This window comes from Nerophis lumbriciformis, linkage group LG22 (genome assembly GCF_033978685.3).
Source record: "Nerophis lumbriciformis linkage group LG22, RoL_Nlum_v2.1, whole genome shotgun sequence".
Lineage (NCBI taxonomy): Eukaryota > Metazoa > Chordata > Actinopteri > Syngnathiformes > Syngnathidae > Nerophis > Nerophis lumbriciformis.
In genome coordinates, this window is record NC_084569.2 from 5,896,129 (window position 1) to 5,911,645 (window position 15,517).

Below are 15,517 nucleotides of genomic sequence, written 5' to 3' on the forward strand. Positions count from 1 at the left end.
CGGCAGGCCGATATCGGACATCTCTAATATATATATATATATATATATATATATATATATAAGAAATACTTGACTTTCAGTGAATTCTAGCTATATATATATATATATATATATATATATATATATATATAAATAAAATAAATACTTGAATTTCAGTGTTCATTTATTTACACACATACGCACACATAACACTCATCTACTCATTGTTGTACTTGAAAGACGTGATCAAATACACAGTAATGAAAACACAGTTGTTCTACTAACTGTACTGTGCTTGCAGCTTACTTACTAAAAAAAAAAACAACAACAACACTTACCTTTCACTATTTGAGTAGCCTTTGTTCTGCCATTTGAGTACTGGCGAGCGATCTCTGAATCCGGGAACATACCCTTCACGGATTTGTTGTAGACATCCGCAAATGAGAACGAGATGTTGCTACCAGCTATCAGCATGGCCATCTTTGTCTCGGCATAAGTTACACCCTCGGGTCTCAATTTAGCGAGGTGGCCCATAATACTGGGCTGGGGCCGCCGCTTTGTGCTTCGCTGACCGTTCATGAGTGACTATATCCGTTCGGCCACCGTGTTCAATGGAGAAGTCTGTTCTACAAAATTTACATGCAGCATGCCCCTTCCCCTTCCAACTGTCCTGGATGAACTGAAATTCTTGTTTCCATTCGTTTTGGAACTTACAAGCGTATTTCTTCATCTTACTCGTCGCCATGGCTGTATCTTCCTCATTCTTCTGCTTCGTCTCCTTGTTGTGTGCGCAGTTGCGCACTCTCTATCAATCAATCAATTAATGGTTATTATATATCTCTGTGTGTTGGTTGAGGTGGGCGGGGTTTGGGGGGGGGGTGTATAATGTATCCCGGAAGAGTTAGGGCTGCACGGGATTCTGGGTATTTGTCCTGTTGTGTTTATGTTGTGTTACGGTGCAGATGTTCTCCCGAAATGTGTTTGTCATTCTTGTTTGGTGTGGATTCACAGTGTGGCGCATTATTAGTAAGAGTGTTGTAGTTGTTGACCAAGTATGCCTTGCTGTCACCTACGTGAGCAAGCGGAAGCCCCACACAATGTGTAACTGATCAGGCACGCTGGTTGTAGCGGGTGCTATATGCCGTACCATCACGGCACGCATGACGCTGACAAGCGCCATTCATTTAAAACCTGCGTGCCGCACCAGCTTTTAAATTCCACATAAAGGTGTGGGCAGCGTGTCTGAGACCCCTGTTTTATACATAGCATAAAGCCAAAAAAAAAAAATTGTATGCAGTGTTATTTCATTTAAAATTTCAAAACATTTTTGCGGCTCCCATTGTTTTCTATAATTTGTGAAACTGGTCAAAATGGCTCTTTGACTGGTAAAGGTTGCCGACCCCTGCCCTAGTGCTATTTAAATTATAGGAACTGTTACCCATACACTTATGTGGTTAAACTAGGGCTGAAGCAATAGATTATTTTAATAATAGACTAATGTATCAATTAGAGTAATTGGATAAAATGCACTTTATAGCTTTAATGCATATTTTAGGGAAAATATTAGAAATATTTTTTTCTAATAAATGCACACCATCAACATTGACATTGCACTTTTTTTTTAAGAAAAATATTTTTTTAAACTAATCGCTGTTTGCCGCTACACAGATCACACATTGAACGTGCGCTCTATTATAGAGTCCGTGTGGAAACTACATGTGTTTAAAGTTCTGGACACACCATGCCGTCCAAAGTTTATACATTTTATCAAAGCAACATAATATATACGTCAACGCTCTTTTCTAATGAGTTTAATCATTGAAGCCCGAGGTGAAACAAAACACAAAAAAACTATTATAATATGAAGCCCGAGGTGAAACAAAACACAAAAAAACTATTATAATATGAAGCTCGAGGTGAAACAAAACACAAAAAAACTATTATAATATGAAGCTCGAGGTGAAACAAAACACAAAAAAAACTATTATAATATGAAGCTCGAGGTGAAACAAAACACAAAAAAACTATTATAATATGAAGCTCGAGGTGAAACAAAACACAAAAAAACTATTATAATAAAATGAAGCACTGAGTGGATAAAAGGTGATCACTGATGTTTGTAAACTGGGTGATGTTTGAATATGTAGCAACTACCTCATGTTTACACAGCTAGATGCTGTTAAGCCTCTGGGGTTTAGCAGCCATTTATTTACTGACCACTTACGGCATTGCACTCATCCTTCTGTTCACTGGGGCTCTTAGCTGAGGGAGCACTTGGTTGTGGTTCTCAGGGTGAGCCAGCCTCTTGGGGGGCCTGGAGGCACAGGGGCGGGGGCTGGTGTGCAGTTGTACCCGCCTGCATCAAAACAGCCTATTTACCTTGTCGCTGGGTGTGTGTGTGTGTGTGTGTGTGTGTGTGTGTGTGTGTGTGTGTGTGTGTGTGCAACTTGTTTTCCATTCACTGAATACTTCTGGACAAGCATCTACAAACCCCGTGTCCATATGAGTTGGGAAATTGTGTTAGATGTAAATATAAACGGAATACAATGATTTGCTAATCCTTTTCAACCTATATTCAGTTGAATATGTCATGTCTGTGTAATCATGTTTTGTTTTAAGTCATGTTTTGTTTAGTTTCTGTCTTTTCACTCCCTTGTCTTGTTTCCATGATTACCCCATTAGTTTCACCTGTTCCACGTTTGGACTCATTGTGCACTCTTGTTTGTCACCATAGCAACCATTAGTTTTCACCTGTCACGTCACGCACCTGTTTCACGTTTTGAGTCACGCACCTGCTTTCACTAATCATGTCCATAGTATTTAAGTTCATTCTTTTCAGTTTGTCGTTCTGACGACATCACCACATTTATGCTTATGTACTCTCTTCATCCTCTAAGATCCTGCTTCACGTCCCTTGTCAAAGTAAGTTTTTGTTCCATGTTTATAGTCTTTTTGTTTTTCATAGTTTGTTCTCCGCCACTGTGCGTGCTTTTCATTTGTACTTTTTTGCTATAGTCTTTTGGTTTCATAGTTTATTCTCCGCCACTGTGCGCGCTTTCATTTATTCCTTTTTTTTGATAATAATAAATAAATCATGTACCTTCATTCCCGTCTCGCCCGAGCCAACTTTCCGTTGCATCCCGGAAAAGCACACACCCAAGACCAAGTCATGACAGAATATGCTACAAAGACAACATATTTGATGTTCAAACTCATAAACATTTTTTTTTTTTGTGCAAATAATCATTAACTTTAGAATTTGATGCCAACAACACGTGACAAAGAAGTTGGGAAAGGTGGCAATAAATACTGATAAAGTTGAGGAATGCTCATCAAACACTTATTTGGAGTGAACAGGCAAATTGGGAACAGGTGGGTGCCATGATTGGGTATAAAAGTAGATTCCATGAAATGCTCAGTCATTCACAAACAAGGATGGGGCGAGGGTCACCACTTTGGCAACAAATGCGTGAGCAAATTGTTGAACAGTTTAAGAAAAACCTTTCTCAACCAGCTATTGCAAGGAATTTAGGGATTTCACCATCTACGGTCCGTAATATCATCAAAGGGTTCAGAGAATCTGGAGAAATCACTCCACGTAAGCAGCAGCTAAGCCCGTGACCTTCCATCCCTCAGGCTGTACTGCATCAACAAGCGACATCAGTGTGTAAAGGATATCACCACATGGGCTCAGGAACACTTCAGAAACCCACTGTCAGTAACTACAGTTGGTCGCTACATCTGTAAGTGCACGTTAAAACTCTCCTATGCAAGGCGAAAACCGTTTATCAACAACACCCAGAAACGCCGTCGGCTTCGCTAGGCCTGAGCTCATCTAAGATGGACTGATACAAAGTGGAAAAGTGTTCTGTGGTCTGACGAGTCCACATTTGAAATTGTTTTTGGAAACTGTGGACGTCAAAGAGGAAAAGAACCATCCGGATTGTTATAGGCGCAAAGTTGAAAAGCCAGCATGTGTGATGGTATGGGGGTGTATTAGTGCCCAAGACATGGGTAACTTACACATCTGTGAAGGCACCATTAATGCTGAAAGGTACAAACAGGTTTTGGAGCAACATATGTTGCCATCCCAGCAACGTTACCATGGACGCCCCTGCTTATTTCAGCAAGACAATGGCAAGCCACGTGTTACATCAACGTGGCTTCATAGTAAAAGAGTGCGGGTACTAGACTGGCCCGCCTGCAGTCCAGACCTGTCTCCCATTGAAAATGTGTGGCGCATTATGAAGCCTAAAATAGCACAACGGAGAAGTTGAACAACTTAAGCTGTACATCAAGCAAGAATGGGAAAGAATTCCACCTGAGAAGCTTCAAAAAATGTGTCTCCTCAGTTCCCAAACGTTTACTGAGTGTTGTTAAAAGGAAAGGCCATGTAACACAGTGGTGAACATGCCCTTGCAGCCATGAAATTCTAAGTTAATTATTATTTGCAAAAAAAAAATACAGTTTATGAGTTTGAACATCAAATATGTTGTCTTTGTAGTGCATTCAATTGAATATGGGTTGAAAAGGATTTGCAAATCATTGTATTCTGTTTTTATTAACACAATATCCCAACTCGTATGGAAACGGGGTTTGTATTAGTGAGCAATGCATTTGTCAGGTGTATATTCCAGTGAAAACACAAAGAAGTATAGTCAGCTTTAGTCGTGTGATGTATGAGACACAAAAGCAATAAAATAGCAGACAAAAACCACGTGAACTTTGGATTGATCCACCATCGGGGAGGCACGGGAAATCATTAACAAGACACCACAGATTAGAAGTCCCACATAGGAGAGTCACGTCTTACATTTTGCACATTCTTGAAAAACGTTGAGGAGGAATATCCCTCAGAGCCAATAATGAACGGCTTAAGTGTACTTGGGCTTGACTGTAGACTTGCTGGATGCTGTTGCTTGGCTTTCTCAGCACTCTCATGGCTGGAGACGTGTTGGAGAGCACATCATGGTCATTAGCTATGGTTCATTAGTGTGTGTGTGTGTGTGTGTGTGTGTGTGTGTGTACATGCGTTAGTGTTAAAAAGACAGAAAACACCAGTTGTTTTTTCTTACAATTTAACAACGTGGCTACATACTCATTGAAGCCAGTCATCCATGTGGTTGCATGTGTCTGTCTTTACTTGTGTGTGTGTTTTGGTGTGTGTGTTTTAGTGTGTGTGTGTATGTTTGTGTGTGCGCGCAACTGAGGAACGCTGCACTCGGATTTCAAAGCTGGGAAAAGCAAGGTGGCCACAGGGGGGTGACTGTTAGATGGTGGAGTGGAATGATTTGTGTGCGTTCATTTGCATTTACATGGACAAAAGTATTAAGACATCGAGATAGTGTGTGTGTGTATAAACTATATTAGATATAAATATAAACATAGTTATACGGTCGTTTCTCACCTCATCGTGCATCATATCATTCGCCATACAGCAATAGGTGATATTTGTCTATTACCGGACACTTTTTGTTAGCTACTTCTCTTTGTTTATAATGTATATTTTCTGCTCTCTATTTTCTGCTGCCCCTTAGGGAACTCTCCTGAAGGAATCAATACAGTACTATCTATCTATCTTTTTCTGCTGCAACTGTACATATACTGTAATATTGTACATGGTAATTGGGATTTGTTATATATATATATACAGGTAAAAGCCAGTAAATTAGAATATTTAGAAAAACTTGATTTATTTCAGTAATTGCATTCAAAAGGTGTAACTTGTACATTATATTTATTCATTGCACACAGACTGATGCATTCAAATGTTTATTTCATTTAATTTTGATGATTTGAAGTGGCAACAAATGAAAATCCAAAATTCCGTGTGTCACAAAATTAGAATATTACTTAAGGCTAATACAAAAAAGAAATTTTTAGAAATGTTGGCCAACTGAAAAGTATGAAAATGAAAAATATGAGCATGTACAATACTCAATACTTGGTTGGAGCTCCTTTTGCCTCAATTCCTGCGTTAATGCGGCGTGGCATGGAGTCGATGAGTTTCTGGCACTGCTCAGGTGTTATGAGAGCCCAGGTTGCTCTGATAGTGGCCTTCAACTCTTCTGCGTTTTTGGGTCTGGCATTCTGCATCTTCCTTTTCACAATACCCCACAGATTTTCTATGGGGCTAAGGTCAGGGGAGTTGGCGGGCCAATTTAGAACAGAAATACCATGGTCCGTAAACCAGGCACGGGTAGATTTTGCGCTGTGTGCAGGCGCCAAGTCCTGTTGGAACTTGAAATCTCCATCTCCATAGAGCAGGTCAGCAGCAGGAAGCATGAAGTGCTCTAAAACTTGCTGGTAGACGGCTGCGTTGACCCTGGATCTCAGGAAACAGTGGACCGACACCAGCTGGACTGCTGCTGAGTGGTCCAAAGTCATGTTTTCTGACGAAAGCAAATTTTGCATTTCCTTTGGAAATCGAGGTCCCAGAGTCTGGAGGAAGACAGGAGAGGCACAGGATCCATGTTGCCTGAAGTCTAGTGTAAAGTTTCCACCATCAGTGATGGTTTGGGGTGCCATGTCATCTGCTGGTGTCGGTCCACTCTGTTTCCTGAGATCCAGGGTCAACGCAGCCGTCTACCAGCAAGTTTTAGAGCACTTCATGCTTCCTGCTGCTGACCTGCTCTATGGAGATGGAGATTTCAAGTTCCAACAGGACAACAGGACAGCACACAGCGCAAAATCTACCCGTGCCTGGTTTACGGACCATGGTATTTCTGTTCTAAATTGGCCCGCCAACTCCCCTGACCTTAGCCCCATAGAAAATCTGTGGGGTATTGTGAAAAGGAAGATGCAGAATGCCAGACCCAAAAACGCAGAAGAGTTGAAGGCCACTATCAGAGCAACCTGGGCTCTCATAACACCTGAGCAGTGCCAGAAACTCATCGACTCCATGCCACGCCGCATTAACGCAGTAATTGAGGCAAAAGGAGCTCCAACCAAGTATTGAGTATTGTACATGCTCATATTTTTCATTTTCATACTTTTCAGTTGGCCAACATTTCTAAAAATCCCTTTTTTGTATTAGCCTTAAGTAATATTCTAATTTTGTGACACACGGAATTTTGGATTTTCATTTGTTGCCACTTCAAATCATCAAAATTAAATGAAATAAACATTTGAATGCATCAGTCTGTGTGCAATGAATAAATATAATGTACAAGTTACACCTTTTGAATGCAATTACTGAAATAAATCAAGTTTTTCAAAATATTCTAATTTACTGGCTTTTACCTGTGTGTATATATATATAATATGTAAATATTACATGTTATATTTTATATTGCTACTATGGTACATTTTTTGTCTACTTTATACCTTAGGGGTTAGGTTAGGTCAGGGGTCGGCAACCCGCGGCTCTAGAGCCGCATGCGGCTCTTTAGCGCCGCCCTGGTGGCTCTCTGGAGCTTTTTCCAAAAATGTATGAAAAATGGAAAAAGATGAGGGGAAAAAATATATTTTTTGTTTTAATATGGTTTCTGTAGGAGGCCAAACATGACACAAACCTCCCTAATTGTTATAAAGCACACTGTTTATATTAAACATGCTTCACTGATTGAGTATTTGGTGAGCGCCGTTTTGTCCTACTAATTTTGGCGGTCCTTGAACTCACCGTAGTTTGTTTACATGTATAACTTTCTCCGACTTTCTAGGACGTGTTTTTTGCCACTTCTTTTTCTGTCTCATTTTGTCCACCAAACTTTTAATGTTGTGCATGAATGCACAAAGGTGAGTTTTGTTGATGTTATTGACTTGTGGGGAGTGCTAATCGGACATATTTGGTCACTGCATGACTGCAAGCTAATCGATGCTAACATGCTATTTAGGCTAGCTATATGTACATATTGCATCATTATGCCTCATTTGTAGCTATATTTGAGGTCATTTAGTTTCCTTTAAGTCCTCTTAATTCAATTTATATCTCATAACACACTATCTGTATGTAATATGGCTTTTCATTTTTTGTGGCTCCAGACAGATTTGTTTTTGTATTTTTGGTCCAATATGGCTCTTTCAACATTTTGGGTTGCCGACCCCTGGGTTAGGGTTATAGGTTAACCTTATTCACTTTATAAATATTAATTATGTGCACTAAGAAATAACAGTTACAATTGTATGTTTCTTCCAAACAAGAAAGAGGTTTTATCACATCAACATGGGACTGACAGTCCTTTTAAATCTCAATAATACCACAGAAGAACACGATAAAGGCTTAAATAATGTCAAACAATACAATAACCAGGAAGATAAAGTGTTTGTCTTCCACCTACTAATTAGCTGTGGACACACCAAGCCCAGCAATGCAGGTTTAGCGAATGGTGCACGCTCCCGCCAAGGAAATACATTTTTGGTAGGCAATCGCATTTTGGCACAACACACGAATATAAACAGAACAAGCGATAATCTATTTAAAAACAACAACAACAAAAAACAAGCAAACTGGAGTTTTGACCCAAAGAAGGCAGGATCGTATGGCGTCACATTAGTGCCAAAAATCCGAGCGCATAAAAACTGTTATCGCCTTTTTGCGGGCGCGCGGTGCCTTTCTGCGCGCGCGCGACGCCTTTCTGCGCGCTCTCTGTGTACTCCTGGCATCTCTCCTCGCGCTGTCATGTTTCTTTTTGGCACTTTGGGGGCGGGTATGCTTAGACGGCCCCTTCTTTCTGATTGGCTGTGAGCATTTTTCATATGACCAATCATTCTCCAGTGTAGCAACGTTGTAGCCATCTTACTTCGGACATCTAGCCTCAATCATTACATTGATGTCAATGGTACATGTACTAATTACATTACCATAACTTGCTCGATTTTCCACCAATTTACAAACGGTTTGCCTTGTTACAAATCTTATTACATGTAGATATGACATAGGATGCTGTACCTGTTGAAATTACCTCTTTCGCTTTAAAAAAAAAAAGACTTAATTGTGCAACATAGTTGTGTAGGGTCAGTGTTAGTCAGTTCTCTGATTATTTTAAACTGTTTCAGAATACATTATTAAAAGCTATTTTTAACATTTTAAAAACAAAATTCAAAGATTATTTCATTAATTTTATGGCTGAATCAAAAGAAATTCCATAAATTAGAAAACAAATGTTGAAGAAGAAGTGAAAATATAAAATAATGTTATTGCTGGTGGACCAGTTCTGGCTGAAAGATGTGATTATGGTGTTTGTTGTCTTATTATTTATTTGGGTCACATTTTGTATTACCCTGTATTGTGTTTATGTGGTATGAAATAACCTTCATCAGCGCGCGACATTTTTTTATCCACTTCTTCCTCCATAAAATCTTCATACATATTGACGATGACCCGCCCTGCTATACTTCTGATTGGCTCTGAGCATTTTTCAGCATTTTTCGCCTGACCAATCAGAAAGAAGGGGCCGTCTAAGCATACCCGCCCCCAAAGTGCCAAAATGAAACATGACAGCGCGAGGAGAGAGTTGAGTTGAGTTTGAGTTTATTTGGAACATGCAAGTATACAACATGATACATCACAATCTCCAGTTTCTCTTTTCAACATGTTCGAAAAGGAGTAGGAAGAAGCAGAGCTTATTTAATCCTACCCCTTTTCTTTTACATAACAGTTGCTAAAACTTTTGTTCACTTCCTGTTCTCAATTTATTCACAATATACTCCATAAGTAATCACAATAAAATAAGTAAATAAATAATAATTGGTGAAGTAAGTTACATTTCATATGTTGAGATAAGTAAGATTATTTTGTGAGTGAAAGAATGAAAGAATGGATGAGTTAAATACATTCAGAATGTTTATCATGGTTCTTCTTCTTTGTACTTTGTAAACACTTTAAGTTTGAAGAGTTTCTTGAAGTGGATCATATTAGTACATTGATTGATTGCTTTGCTTAATCCATTCCATCATTTAATTCCACATACTGATATACTGAAGGTCTTAAGTGTTGTACGTGCATACAAATGTTTTAAATTACATTTCTCCCTAAGATTATATTTCTCCTCTTTTTTTGAGAAGAATTGTTGTATATTCTTGGGTAGCAGGTTATAGTTTGCTTTGTGTGTAATTTTAGCTGTTTGCAAATTCACTATGTCGTAGAATTTCAGAATCTTTGATTCAATAAATAAAGAATTTGTGTGTTCTCTATATCCAACATTATGTATTATTCTAACTGTTCTTTTTTGTAACACCGTTAATGAATGAAGTGTACTTTTGTAATTATTTCCCCATATTTCTGCACAATAACTCAGATATGGTAACACTAGTGTGCAGTAGAGAATATGAAGTGATTTTTTGTCTAGAACATGTTTTGCTTTATTCATTATTGACGTGTTTCTTGCTACTTTATGTTGTATATTTTTTACGTGAGATTTCCAGTTCAATGTATCATCAATCATTATACCTAGAAATTTGGTTTCATTTACTCTTTCAATTTCTATTCCATCTATTTGTATTTGTGTTTGACTTTCTCTTCTACTGTTACCAAATAGCATTATTTTAGTTTTACTGAGATTCAACGATAGTCTGTTTTTGTCAAACCATCTTTTTAATTTGTTCATTTCTTGTTATTATTTGTAGTATCTTCTGTGTGTTCTCTCCTGAACAAAACGCTGTTGTATCATCCGCAAATAATACTAACTTTAAATCTTTTGTAACTTTACAAATGTCATTTATATATAGATTGAATAATTTAGGTCCTAGTATTGATCCCTGAGGTACACCACAGGATATATTTAGCGTTGTAGAGGTGTGTTCGCCTACCTTCACGTATTGTTTCCTGTTCATTAGATAACTTCTTATCCAGTTTAAGACTAACCCTCTGATGCCATATCGTTCTAGTTTTTTGATTAAAATATTGTGATTAATTGTGTCAAATGCTTTAGTTAGATCCATAAAAACTGCTGCCAGGAGTACACAGAGAGCGCGCAGAAAGGCGTCGCGCGCGCAAAAAGGCGTCGCGCGCGCAAAAAGGCACCACGCGCGCGCAAAAAGGCACCACGCGCGCGCAAAAGGGTGTCTCGCGCGCGCACGAAGTGGAGAATCAGCACGCGATAACAGTTTTTATGCGCTCGGATTTTTGGCACTAATGTGACGCCATAGGATTGGTAAAAAAATAAAATCTGCGTCACAGGGACGCGCAGATTGTCGGAACCGCGTCCTTTCTGATCAGAATCAGAATCAGAAATACTTTAATAATCCCCGAGGGGAAATTAACATTTTCAGCACAATCCCATTCAAGATCAGACAAACATTACAGGGAGACAGAACAGGATCGCTGACGGGTCTGACAATTTCCGGCGCCCCTTATAAAAAAGTTGAGATACAGGTAAACAATGGGGGGGTGAGTAAAAAAAAATTGGTCTAAGCCTGGGCCCCTGGAGAGGGGGTCCAGACTGATGCGTTAAAAGACACAAAAAGTGCGTTAACGCCAACATTGAAAACAATATTTGTTGGCTTAAGACTTTGGCACAGTATTGTTTCTATTGTAAGATGGGACATTTAATTGATAAGAGATTTGTCTCCCTTTTGCAGCAATAACACGTTTTTAGTAGTTTTTTCATGAGAACGTTTGTCCATTCATCCAGAGGAGCGTTGCGTTCAATGACGCCAGCGTTCTCCTTGTGTCTTCTCAGGGAGCTGTGCGACGAGGCCATGCGTCACTCGGTGAGCTCCGCCTCCAGCCTGGAGAGCCACGCCCCCTCCGAGAGCAACGGCGGCCAGTCGCAATACGTGCGCGGGTGGGAGGAGCAGCAGAAGGTGCTCGCTCTGGAGCAGCTGTGCGGCGTGTTCCGGGTGGACCTGGGCCACATGAGGTCACTGCGTCTGTTCTTCAGGTCAGCCGGGGAATATGCAACAATTCATGAAGTCATCAACAGAGAAATAGCTGCTGTTGCTGTTGCAGTGACGATGCGTGCACCAGTGGCCAGCTGGTCATAGCCAGCAGAGAGAGCCAGTACAAGATCCTCCACTTCCACCACGCTGGCCTGGACAAGCTGGCGGAGGTTTTCCAGCAATGGAAGTGCTGCAGGGAGACTCAGCTCAAAGACCAGGTGGCCTTCTTAAACTCTTAGTTCAGACAACACAGAAAACATGAGATGGAGAAAAAGAATCATCCAGGCAAAATGCGATAAATGCTCTAATTATCATTGGGGTGTTTATTTACTAAACCACAAACAGGACCGAGTGTGAATTGGAAGCAGGTGTTCACTGAGGAAGTGTTATTTTCATTATGTATGAACAATAAATTAGTATTAATAATGATTTGGAGTACATGAAGTGGAAAAGAAAGCTTTAAAGACGTGGTCGTTTGAAGACGTGGTCGTTTAAAGACCTGGTCGTTTAAAGACGTGGTCGTTTAAAGACGTGGTCGTTTGAAGACGTGGTCGTTTAAAGATGTGGTCGTTTAGAGACGTGGTCGTTTAAAGACGTGGTCGTTTAGAGACGTGGTCGTTTAGAGACGTGGTCGTTTAAAGACGTGGTCGTTTAAAGACGTGGTCGTTTAAAGACGTGGTCGTTTAGAGACGTGGTCGTTTAAAGACGTGGTCCTTTAAAGACGTGGTCCTTTAAAGACGTGGTCCTTTAAAGACGTGGTCATTTAAAGACGTGGTCATTTAAAGACGTGGTCATTTAAAGACATGGTCGTTTATAGACGTGGTCATTTAAAGACGTGGTCGTTTAAAGACGTGGTCGTTTAAAGACGTGGTCGTTTAAAGACGTGGTCGTTTAAAGACATGGTCGTTTAAAGACATGGTCATTTAAAGACATGGTCATTTAAAGACGTGGTCATTTAAAGACGTGGTCATTTAAAGACATGGTCATTTAAAGACATGGTCATTTAAAGACATGGTCATTTAAAGACATGGTCATTTAAAGACATGGTCATTTAAAGACATGGTCATTTAAAGACGTGGTCATTTAAGAACAAGTATACTGCACAGCAAACAGTAATAGCAAACTGCCCAGTCAGCATTATCACTGCTGATGAGTTGACTGTAGACAAAAGTGCAGCAAGTGTAACATGCACATACTTGCCAACCCTCACGATTTTCCCGGGAGACTCCCGAATTTCAGTGCCCCTCCCGAAAATCTCCCGGGACAACCATTCGCCCAAATTTCTCCCGATTTTCCCCCGGACAACAATATTAAGGGCGTGTCGTGATGGCACTGCCTTTGGTGTCCTCTACAACCTGTCAACGTGTCCGCTTTTTCACCGTACAAATAGCGTGCCGGCTCAGTCACACGTTGTATGCAGCTTCTGTATACACACAAAAGTGACTGCAAGACATACTTGGTCAACAGCCATACAGGTCACACTGAGGGTGGCCGTACAAACAACTTTAACACTGTTGCAAATATGCGCCACACTGTGAACCCACACCAAACAAGAATGACAAACACATTTCGGAAGAACATGCGCACCGTAACACAACATAAACACAACAGAACAAATACCCAGAATCCCTTGTATCTCTAACTCTTCCGGGCTACATTATACACCCCCCGCTACCATCAAACCCTGTGTCTGACTGGAGCAGGCAGACACAAGGGGGACATAGGAAGGGGCCGAAAAGGCCGAAAAAGTGTGTGCCGAAAGACGATGAGCAGGCAATCCTTTATTTAGCCTTCTTCTCCGCTGTGATATAAGTCCACTTTGGCATCTCTTTCCAGTAAAGCCCGGTCTCATTACAATAAAAACCTTGCTGTGGTGCAAAGCCTGCTTGGTCGATTCTTCCATACTTGCGAGCGCCATTGACTTATTCCTTGCAAAGTTTTGTTTTGTAACGCTACAGCGAGCCCCTCATTCTTTCCACACTGGTCTGTTGTCTCATATGGACTCTCATTATGTTAGCAAAATGGACAAAACTTGTCAATAGCTGAAAAAAAAGGCACACACGCTGAAGCCCTGAGAAGTGACGAGTCGTGTACTGCATTGCATAGCAGGTCGTGTTGAGGGCTCCACCTCTTCTAAATGGATGAGCCCTGTGGCACAAAATGGCTGCCTGCAGGACACAAAATGAAGTGTTGGTACACAGAGACATGGTTTGCATATGAAGGCATATTTGGTTTGATCTAATGGTCCGTAAATAAAAAAGTTTGCAAAAAGAGGGGTTTGTAAATCGATGTTCCACTGTGCTATCGTGTGGATTTAACCTCTGAAGGCTTAGTGGCCACATGCGTGGACAGCACCTTTTAGCTCTTATTTCCAAAATTGTGTACACTACTGAATTGGGGTCTTATGGCCACTTATGTGGACACTTATACTGCCATCTGGTGGTGTCAGAAGAGTACAACATACAACGGAATTTTGAAAAAAAAGTGTAAAAATAAGAATTAGCATGTCACTAAACATGAAGTACACGTTTGTTACTTATGGACTACCGTATTTTTCGGAGTATAAGTCGCTCCGGAGTATAAGTCGCACCGACCAAAAATGCATAATAAAGAAGGAAAAAACATATATAAGTCGCACTGGAGTATAAGTCGCATTTTTGGGGGAAATGTATTTGATAAAAGCCAACAGCAAGAATAGACATTTGAAAGGCAATTCAAAATAAATCAAGAATAGTGAACAACAGGCTGAATAAGTGTACGTTATATGAGGCATAAATAAGCAACTGGTATGTTAACGTAACATATTATGGTAAGAGTCATTCAAATAACTATAACATATAGAACATGCTATACGTTTACCAAACAATCTGTCACTCCTAATCGCTAAATCCCATGAAATCTTATACGTCTAGTCTCTTACGTGAATGACATCAATAATATTATTTGATATTTTACAGTCATGTGTTTAATCATTTCACACATAAGTCGCTCCTGAGTATAAGTCGCACCCCCGGCCAAACTATGAAAAAAACTGCGACTTATAGTCCGAAAAATACGGTAAGTACATCATATCAAAAGATGATTCTTAGTTTTTAGGGTCCAATAAGCCCAAATAGCAAAGAGAAATAAAAAAAAAGCATGTAAACAAACAGCTTGGGCCTTAAAGGGGAACATTATCACCAGACCTATGTAAGCGTCAATATATACCTTGATGTTGCAGAAAAAAGACCATATATTTTTTTAACCGATTTCCGAACTCTAAATGGGTGAATTTTGGCAAATTAATGAATTAATGTGACGTCACATCGGGAAGCAATCCGCCATTTTCTCAAACACCGAGTCAAATCAGCTCTGTTATTTTCCGTTTTTTTCGATTGTTTTCCGTACCTTGGAGACATCATGCCTCGTCGGTGTGTTGTCGGAGGGTGTAACAACACCAACAGGGACGGATTCAAGTTGCACCAGTGGCCCAAAGATGCCAAAGTGGCAAGAAATTGGACGTTTGTTCCGCACACTTTACCGACGAAAGCTATGCTACGACAGAGATGGCAAGAATGTGTGGATATCCTGCGACACTCAAAGCAGATGCATTTCCAACCATAAAGTCAAAGAAATCTGCCGCCAGACCCCCATTGAATCTGCCGGAGTGTGTGAGCAATTCAGGGACAAAGGACCTCGCTAGCACGGCCAGCAATGGCGGCAGTTTGTTCCCGCAGAC

The 15,517-nt window shown here is 40.2% G+C and overlaps 1 protein-coding gene across 1 annotated transcript in view; it reads left to right on the forward strand.

Annotated features, from left to right (window-relative positions):
- Positions 1–15,517, forward strand: part of tbc1d16 (TBC1 domain family, member 16) — a 101,704-nt gene that overhangs the window by 46,815 nt on the left and 39,372 nt on the right. The window contains exons 5-6 of the mRNA XM_061974365.2: positions 11,601–11,801; positions 11,870–12,017. Of these exons, the coding sequence (XP_061830349.1) occupies positions 11,601–11,801; positions 11,870–12,017 (349 nt within the window). The remainder of the gene's footprint in view (positions 1–11,600; positions 11,802–11,869; positions 12,018–15,517) is intronic.